At 34.2% G+C, this 12,751-nt stretch overlaps 2 protein-coding genes across 3 annotated transcripts; both read left to right on the top strand.

Annotated features, from left to right (window-relative positions):
- The first annotated feature begins 1,498 nt into the window (after positions 1 to 1,498).
- Positions 1,499 to 5,345, top strand: srgn (serglycin). Its single transcript, XM_058795991.1, has 3 exons — positions 1,499 to 1,657; positions 2,772 to 2,910; positions 4,662 to 5,345. Exons 1-3 carry the CDS (start codon positions 1,591 to 1,593, stop codon positions 4,927 to 4,929), a joined length of 474 nt encoding a protein of 157 aa, XP_058651974.1. The 5' UTR covers positions 1,499 to 1,590; the 3' UTR covers positions 4,930 to 5,345.
- Positions 5,346 to 6,648: 1,303 nt separating this feature from the next.
- Positions 6,649 to 12,619, top strand: vps26a (VPS26, retromer complex component A). Of its 2 annotated transcripts, XM_058795969.1 has the most exons (9): positions 6,649 to 6,778; positions 8,729 to 8,878; positions 8,970 to 9,045; positions 9,503 to 9,659; positions 9,814 to 9,978; positions 10,125 to 10,231; positions 10,876 to 10,944; positions 11,240 to 11,382; positions 11,487 to 12,619. In XM_058795969.1, exons 1-9 carry the CDS (start codon positions 6,776 to 6,778, stop codon positions 11,598 to 11,600), a joined length of 984 nt encoding a protein of 327 aa, XP_058651952.1. In that variant the 5' UTR covers positions 6,649 to 6,775; the 3' UTR covers positions 11,601 to 12,619. The 2 variants fall into 2 exon arrangements, with proteins under 2 accessions (XP_058651952.1, XP_058651954.1); XM_058795971.1 differs by lacking the exons at positions 6,649 to 6,778; positions 8,729 to 8,878; positions 8,970 to 9,045 and adding an exon at positions 9,091 to 9,243.
- The last annotated feature ends 132 nt before the right edge of the window (positions 12,620 to 12,751 follow it).

Here is a 12,751-nt window from a genome sequence, read left to right as displayed (position 1 = left end):
TTCTTCATGTACAACTGTGTCTTTGAGTTGTAGGGCTCCTTTTTTTTTTTTTTTATCTGTATCAGTTGTCAGGTCATTTCTATATGCCTACATTTTATTTAATACTGTACATTAAACCCCAAATTAATTTGTGTTCTTAAAGTAATCATGCTTAAAAATTGACCAAAAAAGTGATTAGTCTAGTTGCTATAGTATGGCCAAATTAGCAATGTTAACAGAAATATAACAAACTCCCCAGCAGACAGCAGCACTTGTAATACTTAGAATAGTTCGCAAGACAGAATTTCCCACACTTTCCTTTTGCTCATGCATGAAATGGAAAACTCCTCTCTGTCTTGCCATGCTATGTGCTAATAAAAGGAGAAACTTTGTCATTTCCTGTGTGCGCAAAACCACTTCCTGCAAGTTATGACAGCTTTGTATCAACTGTGTTGACACTTTCATATAGTCTATTGTGCGCAACACTGCTCCACTATATTTTACTGTTTTACATAAAAAATGTATTCCTATGTTCATGTTTATAGCAACACACTAAATATTCATCTCACTTCAAAAGACAAACATAATTTTTGTTATGTATATAACATATCTTGTCAGTCGTTCATTTATCAATGTGGATAGTAAGACACAATTCAAGTAGGCCTAATACACATTGAGTAGTAAACACATCACAATTAAATTAATTCGTTTAAAAACATCTACATGCAGTCACTTTTTGTGTTTGTTAAAAATGCCATTGTTGTGTGTCACTCGTACTGTAGAATTTCACTTTCATGTTATTTGATATAATTAGTTGGGAGTGAGATCAACCCATTCCCACAGAAGAGTTACGTCTTCGTTCTGGAAATAACCTAATACTGTAAATTTATGGGTGATTCTGCAGAATTTGACCTCATTAATTATAGGCTGACTGTTAATATTGCTCAACATATCAGACAAGTTACAACAACAACATGTAAATACTGTGGTGCTGGTATGAAAATATTTTTGATAGAAACTGATAGTGTACCTGATATGGGGCAATGGCTTTCAGAATCTTACAGCAGAATGTTTGCAGCATTTGTTGCTTAAGTCTGCACCTGACACAATAGTGATTTATAATGGAGTACAGATTTAAAAAATTCACTTTTTAAAGATAAACATGGACCTTATAAAATGATGCACTGACATCACTTCCATTATAAAACTTTCAAATTAATTTTATTGTCTAGTAGAACACTAGCCTTTCTTGCCACTCACTTTTAGTTCAGGTCTAGCTTTGAGTTTTCCAGTAACACTTTAATATATTTTTGTTTAGTTTTAATCTGACTTGTTTTGCCATTCATGTTGTGTATTTTTAAAACGACGGTTTGGATTCGGGTTGTGTATTAGTAGGCTAATACTCGGTGTTTTTAGGACTGAGTGTTGAGAAACCTTGCCAAACCGAGCTGCTGTAGTAGGTTGCTTTCAGGAAACAATGACGCACACAGGGGCAGGGTCTTGTACATAGGCTAGTACTGAACTGAACTGAACTGAACTGGGAAAACTTCTTGTCTGAGGTTCATCTGAAGACATTTTCTTTCGCATCTTCAGCTTGACAGGGACAACAGAATGAGATTTTACCACATAATAGCTTTGGCACTGGCAATAATATGCCTTTTTGGGGACAGAGGACTGGGTAAGTTTATTATTTTAGCATTTTAAGATCAGATGTTAAAAAGATGATAAACGTAATGGTCTGTTACGGAAAGTGTTTCTGGGTTTCAGAAACTGCGTGTCTTCACGTAAAGATCAAAATAAATTATTATACAATATATTTTAATAAAACAAAATACAATTAAGTAGCCTAACTTTCAACACCGGTAATTGACTGTCAAATCATCCATGATTATACTTAAAAATAAATAAATAAATCAATAACGTTACATCCAGTTCTGTTACGTAACGTTACACAATTAAGCTACAACGTTATTTCTGCGCTTTTAATTTGTCAATTTAACAAAGGGGGAAAAGTCTAGTCTGAATAGGCTAATTTACTTAAATTAATTCACTATATCAATAGTGCCATTAATTAGTAGCTTAATTGTTTTTCTTTTTTTCTTCGATTCTTACTCTTTCGATTCGGTTCTTCGAACCAGTTCAACGGTTCCATCAACTAATCTTTTAATAGCCTACTTTTGAGAAGGAAGTATATGTAATTGTATGGTATTGCACATAAGCCTGTTGCCGATTAAAACATTTTATTTCAACAGAAGAGATGTGGTTTTGATTCACTAAAAAGAACCGGCTCATTAGAATCATTCGTTCGGATTTCGGACTACCCTGCAACGTGAAGCATGGTTTTGATTCACTAAAAAGAACCGACTCCTTAGAGTCGTTAGTTTGGGAATCAGACTACACTGATCACTGCGCGCAGTAAATTGAGAAGCGGTGAGACGGGCGCCGCTGGATAGTAGTGCAGGAAATGGTTTTAAATGCCATGAAATGATAAAAATGTCATATACCACAATATTCGTCGGCGGAATTCATATAATACACAATAAAAATACACAAACAAACAATAAATAAATAACATAAGATAAAAGCTACATAATAAATTAAAAACTTAAACACATGAAATCTATTTGATAAATACAATTTGTGCTTTCAAATTAAATATAGATCATAAAAACGTTAAAAAAATATTTAAGTATTCTGGCCAGTTCATTGTTAAAAAATAATTCCTGAGGAGGTTGAGGATGGTGTTACTGTTAAGTCTCTCATCTGTCATTCTGTATTATCCCTGAACGCAGGAGCCCCAGCCAAAGGCAGGTATATGTGGTTGAAATGCAAGCCAGATGATAAGAATGCAAACTGTCTCACACAAATGGGCCCCTCGGTGCCCCTGTCAGGGCAACGCTCTCGACTTCTGCCTTCTGCTGCAAAACACATGTAAGTTGCATGTTTATTCATATCAATTTGTATTGTGAATTAGTATTGTACTATGGTATGTTGTGTTCATTTTAAAACCAGAATCTGTTCAGTTATTTCTCTGAAGTGTGTATTTATATCTAGGTCAAAACTAACAGGATGCATGCATGTCTCTATTACAAATTCGAATTCAGTTTTAATAACACAAAAATCATTATCACCACTATCCCTGCTGTGATGTTAGAAAAAAATTATATATATATATATATATATATATATATATATATATATATATATGTAAAAATTCCACAACAAATTATCATGATTAAGGATGGGACCTCAGGAGTTGTGTTACAGTTGAATCATCCATCGATATTGTTGTAATAATTTCAATATCTGCAAGAGGAAGCTGGAGTTTCTACATACCCGTATAGGGCTTTTAAAGAAACCCTTCAGAGATGCTATCAGTGTTAAAGTAACAACCAGCAAATAAATAAAAGGGTCTGTAAAACAGAAAGTGTCGCGAGAGACTTTTTTCTACCTACAGGAAGAACTGACTGCTTCCTTATTAAGTATCATATAGAAAAAGGAGGTTAGAAATTAATCTTTTTTAACAAAATATGCTGAAGTTGTTGAATGTCGGGCATTTCCCATAAGTCACTCTTATGTTGTGACATATTGATTGTGAAGCCTTACCACATGATTCAAATCTCTGCTATCGTTTTCCTGGCAGTGCAGATTATTTCTGCTCAAAGTAGTTTAGACTATGTCTTTTCCTGGAAATATAAATATCCGTTAGGCTTTAGAGATGTTTTCTGCAAGGTTTTATAATGTCAGATATACATTTTTAGTGCTCATTTCTACATTTACAATTGTTGTGTATTATATAATTAGATAACGCACTTGATAGCACTCAAATGTTTTATAATTTCTGCCAATCAAACAATATGTGATTATGGTCTTATTGATATCAATGTAACATCAATTTATCTTCAGATTGTGCTTTTTTCTACTCAGCATTTCTCATGCTGAATCACTTCCTTCCACACATCGATCACATTGACGTCACAGATGTATCTCCTCAAAATGTTCATGATCTTCATAGCCAGAAAACAGAATATCTCACAGATTAATAAGATAACTAGAATGTTTCTCAGTGAATTAAAGGGATAGTTCTCCCAAAAATGAAGACTTTGTCATCATTAACTCAAGCTCATGTTGTTCGAAACCTGTATGATGTTTTAATTGTATTGACTGATTGATTTTGAACACAAAAGAAGATACTTTGAAGAATGTTGGTAAACAGTTTCTGGTCCTCATTGACTTCCATAGTATTTTTTATTTTAATTTTTTTCCGTACTGTGGAAGTCAATGGCTACCAGCAACTGTTCGGTTTCTTCAAAATATCTTCTATTGTTCAACAGATGAAAGAAAGTCATACAGGTTGGCAACAACTTGAGGGTGAAAAAATGACAGAAATTTCTTTTTTTGTGTGAACTGTCCCTTTAATGCTCCTGTTATTCACTCACTGTCGTGGTTAACGGTTACATTTCCCAATATCTTCCCTCTAAAGTAGGTAGTCTAAAACATTGTGCTTGTCACAAAGAATATGCATTTTTATTTAGATATTCCATTTTGTTTTTTAAGTCTAGAGTGGTGAGGTCAGTGAGATGGTTAAGAAATGGGCTCCTTATGTTCTCAACAAAATTACAGGAAGGGCTGAGAGGATGTTGGATCGCTCTTGAATGACTTTGTGCTTTTGTTTCCAACAGATTCCCAGTTAGCACAGAGGAAGCCACTCCTGATATGGAGGAGCAGTCAGGAGAGGGTTCAGGTAACTCCGATGCCTTCGCGCCTTTTATCAGCATGGATCAGAAGATGATGAGAGACACAAGAAGTCCAGAGCAACAAGTCGACAAGAATGAAGAGGAGGGGTCGACTGATTTCAGTGGAGACATTGATTACTCTGAATATATTTCACCTAAGAAAATAGATTGGCTTTCTAAAGAGGATTTGAAAGAGGAAAACATTATTGCATAAAGGGCTACATTAGATCTCTTGTGCTTTTTCTTTTTCTTTTTGTACAATGTGAACCATATGGGATGCTGCTTTTTTGGTCACAGATATAATTAATATGTATTCTTAAACAGTGACATGCTCTTCAAAAGTTTATTGTATTCCTGTTTGCATTGTAAGGATCTATTTTGGTTTGCTCTTCAACTTTGAAACTTTTATAGTATTATTATTATTTTATTTACTCTTAATGTCCACAGTGTGACCTATGATCTGTATTAAAACAATAACTTAAATCCATTTGGAATGGAAATATTACTAAATTCAACTTAAATAAAGTTTTTGGATAGCAAGACATTTTGTAAAAAAAATATATTTTTTGCCATATTGTATTTGTAATATATTCTGAACTTTAAAAAAAAAATACAACTTTAAACTATAAAGCATCTGTCTCTTATTTTAAGCACTTTACACCAGAAAAAAGGAGGAATGAACTGTATTGAAGAAATGCTCTAAATATGAGATGAGGTCAGCCGTTCAGGCTTCCTGTTTTACCAGAAGTGTATTATCACACTTTGGCTGATTCGATCGTGTGCATTTCCGGACTCGCATCTCATGACCCGTTTCTCAGCCTCTAGAGTACAGACGTAAAGTTTAGAATCATTCCATATGTGGAGCAACATTATAAAATTGTTTTCAAAAGGTGCAAATGTACAAAAGTATGCCATGTGGTTAAGATGATACACTGCCTTCAGAAACCATTTACACCCACATTGCTGTTACACCTACAAAGTTACACCAGCACAATAAAATATTTGACCTACTCAAGAGCCAAACAGATCAGTATCTCCAGTTTCTTCTATTCCAGCCAAAGGGATCTGCAGCTCCATTAGTGTTGTGTGGCTGACCTTTTGTTCAACTCTGAAGATCACTACATTTGAATAGCTGGCCTGATATCAGAAGAAGTTTGTGTTGTGCAGCATTTCACAGCTTCAAGGGACGTCCAAGGAAGTTTTTTGTTTCTAATATAATTCTGAAGATGCTTGAGTAAGTGTTAAAGTTTAATTAAATGTTTATTCATTTTTGTTTATTTATTTTTAACACAACATATAGCCTGCAAAAGAAAGAAAATCATGCTTTTAAATATTACTTTGCGACACAGTCTGAAAACATGTATGTTTCTCAGAGCAGGATTAAAGTTTTTTTGTGACCAATAGTGGGGCATGTTGTCACAATATATGGGATGGGGTAAATTTACAATGCAACATGCCATTCAACAGTCTACTAAAGGCTTTTAAGTAAAATGTAAAAAATAAAAAGAACACAAAACGATTAATGAAATAAATTAAATTGAATGAATTGAAATTAAGGCACAAATGCATACAAAATTGTCATAAAATGTTTCTGACCAACAGAAATCGTACTTTAAAAAATTAATTTAATTAAGTTATTGAAATAATTATACCAGACACAAATAGAGTACAAAATAATGCTTAAAAAGTGTTTAATTTTTTCTTTCTTTCTGTGTTTGTTACCATTCTGTTACCAAAATTCGGTGCATGGGAAATGACACATTCTAGCATTTTAATATTATAACATGAATATTTAAATGTGAAGAATTATGTGAAACATAATAATAGTTGTTTACACAAAATATGCTTATACAATGTTATTTTTTATTTTTTGAAGTTCAGTAATATGGTTAAACTAAAAAATAAGAAACTTTTATTTTGAAGTTCAGTGGTACGGTTGATGTTTCAGCGCGCACTCGCTGTGTTCCCGTCGTTCCCAGTCCGTTCAGCTCAGAGGAACAGGGATCCAGCGGAAGCTATTCTGAGGAGGACTGTGTTCAAGCTAAAGCTACAGAGCTGAAATGGTGAGCGTTCATTCAGACTGCAATTAATGGTTGAATTCTTGCACTTAATACACCGCTTGGCTTATTCCATCTGGAATAAAAGCCCGCGATCCTGGCAAACATGTTTGCAGTGTATCCAGTCTGAAGTAGGCCATGGAAGTCGTGAAGGATTGGGCGGGGAGGCTGCTCATTATCAGTCAGCGATAAACACTGATAAAACACAGTGAACGGACTCTAGAGGCCTTACAAATGAGCTCTAATGGAGCATTTGTACATTTTGAGCATGTTTTAAAAAACTTACATCCTCGCAAGTCCTCCAGGACCTTTAAAAACAGCTGTAAAGCTGAAGGTTGAATCCAAACTAGATACCGAGTTCTTGTTGTTTTTCACTAAAATGAAGCTATTTCTACAAGTTGGCGCTTCCTCTCTCCGTGTGGATATTGAGAAATGTAATGCACATGATACTTAAACGTTTTCGCACTGCGTCAGTATTTCCATGTATTGGCAGGGCTGTTTATGTGATTATATTTGTTTTGAGACAGATTGAACAGTTAAGCTAATACCAACATATGTTAATTGATGTGTAAAATTGACTTGGAATGTCGCTGTAGGTGTCCTTCAGGCTGAAGTCTGATGTGGTCCTTCAGTTTTGATGTAGTTATGTCAAAGTGTTCAGAATTTTGAACACTTAATTTTTTAAATTTTTGAACTACTGTTTTTATACTATTGCTGCACTTCACACAAATGATGTAAACAAATGCCTGAAACTCATACAAAATATTTGCAACCTGTTACCAAAAATTGGGATGTGTCAAAACCCTGATTTGGGAAAATCTAGATTTTCAATATTCTCACAGAATCTAAACTGGGTATGTGAAGTGGGACAAAAACGAAAAGGGGTTTTCAAGCATCAAAGCTTTAGTTTTTTTCTGCTTTTCAGCTTTAATAATTTTTTTAACATACATTTTTACCATGATTTACAGAAGACTCCCACTAAAATACCATTCAGTGTAACAATAGTTCATAGACCAAAAAATTTTGTCAGGCATATTTAGAACAAGAAACCTTAGCTGACATTAAAAGAAATTATATCATTTAAGGATCACAGTGCAGCCCCCAAAACACCTTCAAACTAATTTTTAAATAATTTAATATAAAGTAAGTTTAGTATGCTCACTTTTTCTTTTACATATTTTAATCATCACGGGTCAGAATTAATGTTGCTTTATTTTTACATAAATATGTCTGTTACGCTGAATAATAATGGAGCATTATTTCACACATATTTTGTCATTTTATTTTCAGAAAAGTTATCTGAAATGTTAAAATAGACACTCTACTTGCATTTAATATGCTTTATAGGTTTGTAAAATTACTTTTAGAAATTTAATTTGATGTGGACGCGAAAATGGGACGTCTCATCTTTGATCCAAATACAAATGTGTCGAAATGAAATGAAAATTCAGCTCATCTGTTTTCTAAATGCATGTTATAGATCTTTTTGCAAATTATTCATACATATATATTTTTAAATCAGTTTTTTGTAATTTATTAATCAAACTGTCGCAACTCGATCTTCTGGGTAAATGTCAGACTTCTCTTTGGTGACACATGCCAGACTTATCCAATCAGTTAGTTTGATTAAACTCCACCCCATTTCTTAGAATCAGATGCAAGCTCTCATTCAGATCTGCCTTCAGCCAAACTGATGAATATAACCAAATTTTTTTCTTTTTTGACAATCTGTTTAAGTTAATTGTACGTCACAATATGGAGAAAAAGATTTGTCGCTACTTCCGTTTCTATCACGACTTCAATAATATAAAAGAAATACACAGAATATAATGTAAATGTAGCCTAAATTAAGCCATCACTCAGCAGGGACATAAATATTAAATGGTTTGTTTAATCATTTAAACATGGTTAACAAGGTGAATTGAAAAAAGTAGAATGACATTGTCATTCTTTCAGAGTTTCCTTGGAGGTCTGTTTGGTCCCGTGTGTGAAATCGATGTCATTCTGAACGATGCTGAAAGCAGAAAAACAGCCGAGCTGAAGACCGAGGATGGGAAATTGGAGAAGCATTATCTGTTTTATGATGGAGAATCAGTTTCAGGAAAGGTGAGTGAGTAGATATCTCCTGTATGACTCATTTCCTAAAGTCTCATAACATTTCAAAGACAACTGACACGCTATGTTATGTCACCCCAAGGTAAATATCAATGTGAAACAAACAGGCAAAAGGCTTGAACATCAGGGAATTCGCATTGAGTTTGTAGGACAAATCGGTGAGTTAACTCAACACATTCACTTATTCTCTTTTCTCAAGGCATTCATGCAGTAAACCAGCCTCAGTATCGCTGTTCTACTGTGCTGAGAGCTTAGGAGAGCATGTGGTTGTCACATGGAAAGGGAGCTAGACTGCTCTACACATTTCTGTGAGGGAGCCGATCTGTTATGGTGCCCCAGTTGAATTCATTATTAAGGTCTTTTTTTTCCCACACTGCAAAAATTGTAAAATAAAAGTTGTAAATAAATCAACGGTTATTAGAAATTTTACAAGAAAATTCTATTTCTGTTTTTCTACAAAATTTAATTCAATTTGTTACTTGAATTACTTGAAACTGACATTTTTAAGTATCATTAGTGATTCTGATTGTCTGATATGCATGCAGTGTTTTTTGTTTTGTTTTTTGTCTAGCCACTGCATAAGAATGTTTGTGTGTGTGTTTTCGCTTCATGCAGAGCTCTTCAGTGATAAAAGCAATACTCATGAGTTTGTAAACCTTGTGAAAGAGCTTGCTCTGCCCGGAGAGCTGACACAGAACCGCAGCTATGACTTTGAGTTCATGCAGGTGGAAAAGCCTTATGAGTCTTATGTTGGAGCTAATGTGCGATTGAGGTTAGTGAAGACTTTGAAATGTTTTTTTATTTTTTATTATCCTGGCTGAGCAATAATGATAAATGACAGTGTTTGTATTTTAACTGCTGCTTTAATTTAAACAGTTTTTTTTTGATAAGTCACACAAGGTCATGTGCTTTTCATGTCTCTGCAGGTATTTCCTTAAAGTTACAATTGTGAGGAGGCTGTCTGATTTGGTAAAGGAGTATGACCTCATTGTGCATCAGCTGGCCACCTACCCTGATGTCAACAACTCTATCAAAATGGAAGTGGGCATTGAAGACTGCCTACATATAGAGTTTGAATACAATAAGTCTAAGTAAGTGCACTTAGAACTTTACTGTTGATTTATTTCCTAGTTACATGAAGTGAGCTGCTGAGTAATTCTAAGTATGTATGCATTGATTGGTTTGAACTAATTAGTCTAATTGATTTTGAGCTAACAGAAGTCTTCTTGCCTATCAGGTATCACCTCAAAGATGTAATTGTGGGTAAAATCTACTTCTTACTGGTACGGATTAAAATCCAACACATGGAGCTTCAGTTGATCAAGAAAGAAATGACGGGAATTGGTATGATCTCCTTTTGTGTTAAGTTGTATACACGTATATGTGCATTTGATTTAAGAATGACTGTTAAAAGTTATTATTAAAGAAAATTTATATTAGTCCAGTTTCTTATATACACTCCTGTTCAAAAGTTTGGGGTCGGTAAAATGTTTTTGAAATATTTGAAACATTTTTGCGCACCGAGGCTGCATTAAATACAGTAAAACAATACTATAAAAGCAGTAATATTGTGAAGTATTACATTTTACAAAAATAATATTTTAAAATGTAATTTATTCCATCAGAAATCATTCTAATATGCTAATTTAGTGTTTAATAAACATTTTTTATTTTTATCAACGTTGAAAACAGTTGTGCTGCTTAATGGTATATTTTTTCAGGATTCTTTCATGAATAGAAAGAACAACATTTATTTGAAATAGAAATCTTTAATAACATTATGATATATGTAATATTAACATTTAATTTTAAAAAATGAATAACAAACTTTTGAACAATAGAATGTTTGTAATTTATTTTTATAAACTTAATTTTTCATAACACTTTTGTACACCTTGTATCCTCAAGCACTTAAAATTCAGTAGTTTCTCATTTGGTTCTGAATAATGTGAGATTTATGATGTGCATCATATGACATGCCTTTCTAGGTCCGAGCACAACTACTGAGACAGAGACTGTGGCAAAATATGAGATTATGGATGGAGCACCAGTGAAAGGTGAGCAGCTGCTTCACACCATTTTTTTGTATCATTTTGTAATGACATATATGTAGACGAGTCTTTTAAAAAGGTTACTACTACAGAAAACACAGAGTACTAATGCCAGAACATTAATAATGGGCCTCATTCATGAATCACGAACAGAACAAATTTCTGTGTAAACCATTCGTTGAACCTTTCGTGCATGAATCATCACATTCAGTTCAATGCGGGGTTATTGAAGTAGAATAAACTAAATTGCCAGTTTCATTACTGACTTTTCCTCCCTATTGGGCTAAAAATGTATTTCTAGGTGAATCCATTCCTATTCGTCTTTTCCTGGCTGGTTATGACCTTACACCCACAATGAGAGATGTAAACAAGAAATTCTCTGTGAGGTACTTTTTGAACTTGGTGCTTGTGGATGAAGAAGACAGGAGATACTTCAAACAGCAGGTCCAGTAGTAATGAAATTTACAGTATAAAATTAATTTTGATCTATACGAATCACATAAAAAATGTATAATTTCGGTGAATAGAATGATTGGTCTTTTTTGTAGGAAATAGTTTTGTGGAGGAAGGCACCCGAGAAACTGCGGAAACGGAACTTCCATCAGCGCTACGAGTCACCTGAGCCTCGGCCGAGTCTCTCTGCTGAGCAGCCGGAAATGTGAGCGGGGTCTGGAGAGCAACCAGCCAGAGACACACGTACCTCTCAGTGACCAGTCGCAGGAGAGGAGAACATCTTCCACCGAACATACATGCAGATCGCTGTTCACATGGTCACCCCTCACAGCTTATGGTGATAAACTGTGCCTGATTTGGCTCTGTCCTCCCTGCCGTCTACAGCAAGCAATCTGTTAGTATACAAGGACACTTTTAGAAAGCACTGGAAACAATAATGTAAGTAATATAGCACATCTTCAAGGTTGCACGCCTCCCTAGACGAAGAAATGTTCTTAAAAGTGCACTCACTGGTATCCTCTATGCTCCACATCATGGAGCAGAAACACATAGACCTAAATACATTTTAAAGAGCTTCCTCATGCATGCTAGCTGGTGAATCTGAGTTCATAGTAACGGTTACTAAAGGCAATGGGGTCCGTTTAAAAAAAAAAAAGGTCAAGAAATGTAATGGCACCCAGCCAACACTGTATTTGCAATCCACTTAAACGCTGTAAAACATTTCTATTTAACTTATTTAGCCATCTTCTCTTTTTTGTTGTTTGTTCTTTAAATACTCTTTATGTTAAATGAATTCTGTCTTTGAAATAAAAAGTACATGTCTATATATAAAATATTTAAAGAGGTTTTGGACTAGAAGCTTTATAAAACTAGGGCAGTTTGTGTAATTATATTGGGCACATGTATTCAACTTGTCAGCCCAGTTTTGAATAACACACTGGCTTAGTAGTAAAAGAGGGCCACTTAGTTTTGTGATCCTAATTAGTTTTGTGAATTTCTGAGATGATTCGTTGCTATTGATTGCTAAATATCATCTCTGCTGCAATTACATTTCATACCGTCTAAATGATTAGACACCCCTGAGAAATGATGGAATTTTGTTGTATCCTTTGCATGTCATCCTGCTAAAATGTTTCCTATCAAAAGGGGATGTTAACAATTTTTCATTGTTGCAAATGTGCTCTTGCATATTATGTGGTTTGTGGATTAAATGTTTATTTGGACCTTTTCATTTTGAAACGGTTTTTGATTTCACTCTAAAACATTATTTTTTTTTTTTACTCACACTACGTTACTTATGGAAATATCTGTGTACAAAGCCATTGAGTGCCCCAATTGAAGAAACACAAGTGTGTTTGGA

This window comes from Onychostoma macrolepis, chromosome 13, assembly GCF_012432095.1.
Source record: "Onychostoma macrolepis isolate SWU-2019 chromosome 13, ASM1243209v1, whole genome shotgun sequence".
NCBI classification, from domain to species: Eukaryota; Metazoa; Chordata; class Actinopteri; order Cypriniformes; family Cyprinidae; genus Onychostoma; species Onychostoma macrolepis.
This window is presented reverse-complemented; position numbering and strand designations above follow the sequence as displayed.

Coding starts and splice junctions, on each gene's coding strand:
- srgn (XM_058795991.1), top strand. CDS start 1,591: ATGAGATTTTACCACATAATAGCTTTGGCACTGGCAATAATATGCCTT. Junction 1,658..2,771: donor TTTTGGGGACAGAGGACTGG/GTAAGTTTATTA, acceptor CCCTGAACGCAG/GAGCCCCAGCCAAAGGCAGG. Junction 2,911..4,661: donor CCTTCTGCTGCAAAACACAT/GTAAGTTGCATG, acceptor TGTTTCCAACAG/ATTCCCAGTTAGCACAGAGG.
- vps26a (XM_058795969.1), top strand. Junction 9,046..9,502: donor TGAGTTTGTAGGACAAATCG/GTGAGTTAACTC, acceptor CGCTTCATGCAG/AGCTCTTCAGTGATAAAAGC. Junction 9,660..9,813: donor GGAGCTAATGTGCGATTGAG/GTTAGTGAAGAC, acceptor ATGTCTCTGCAG/GTATTTCCTTAAAGTTACAA.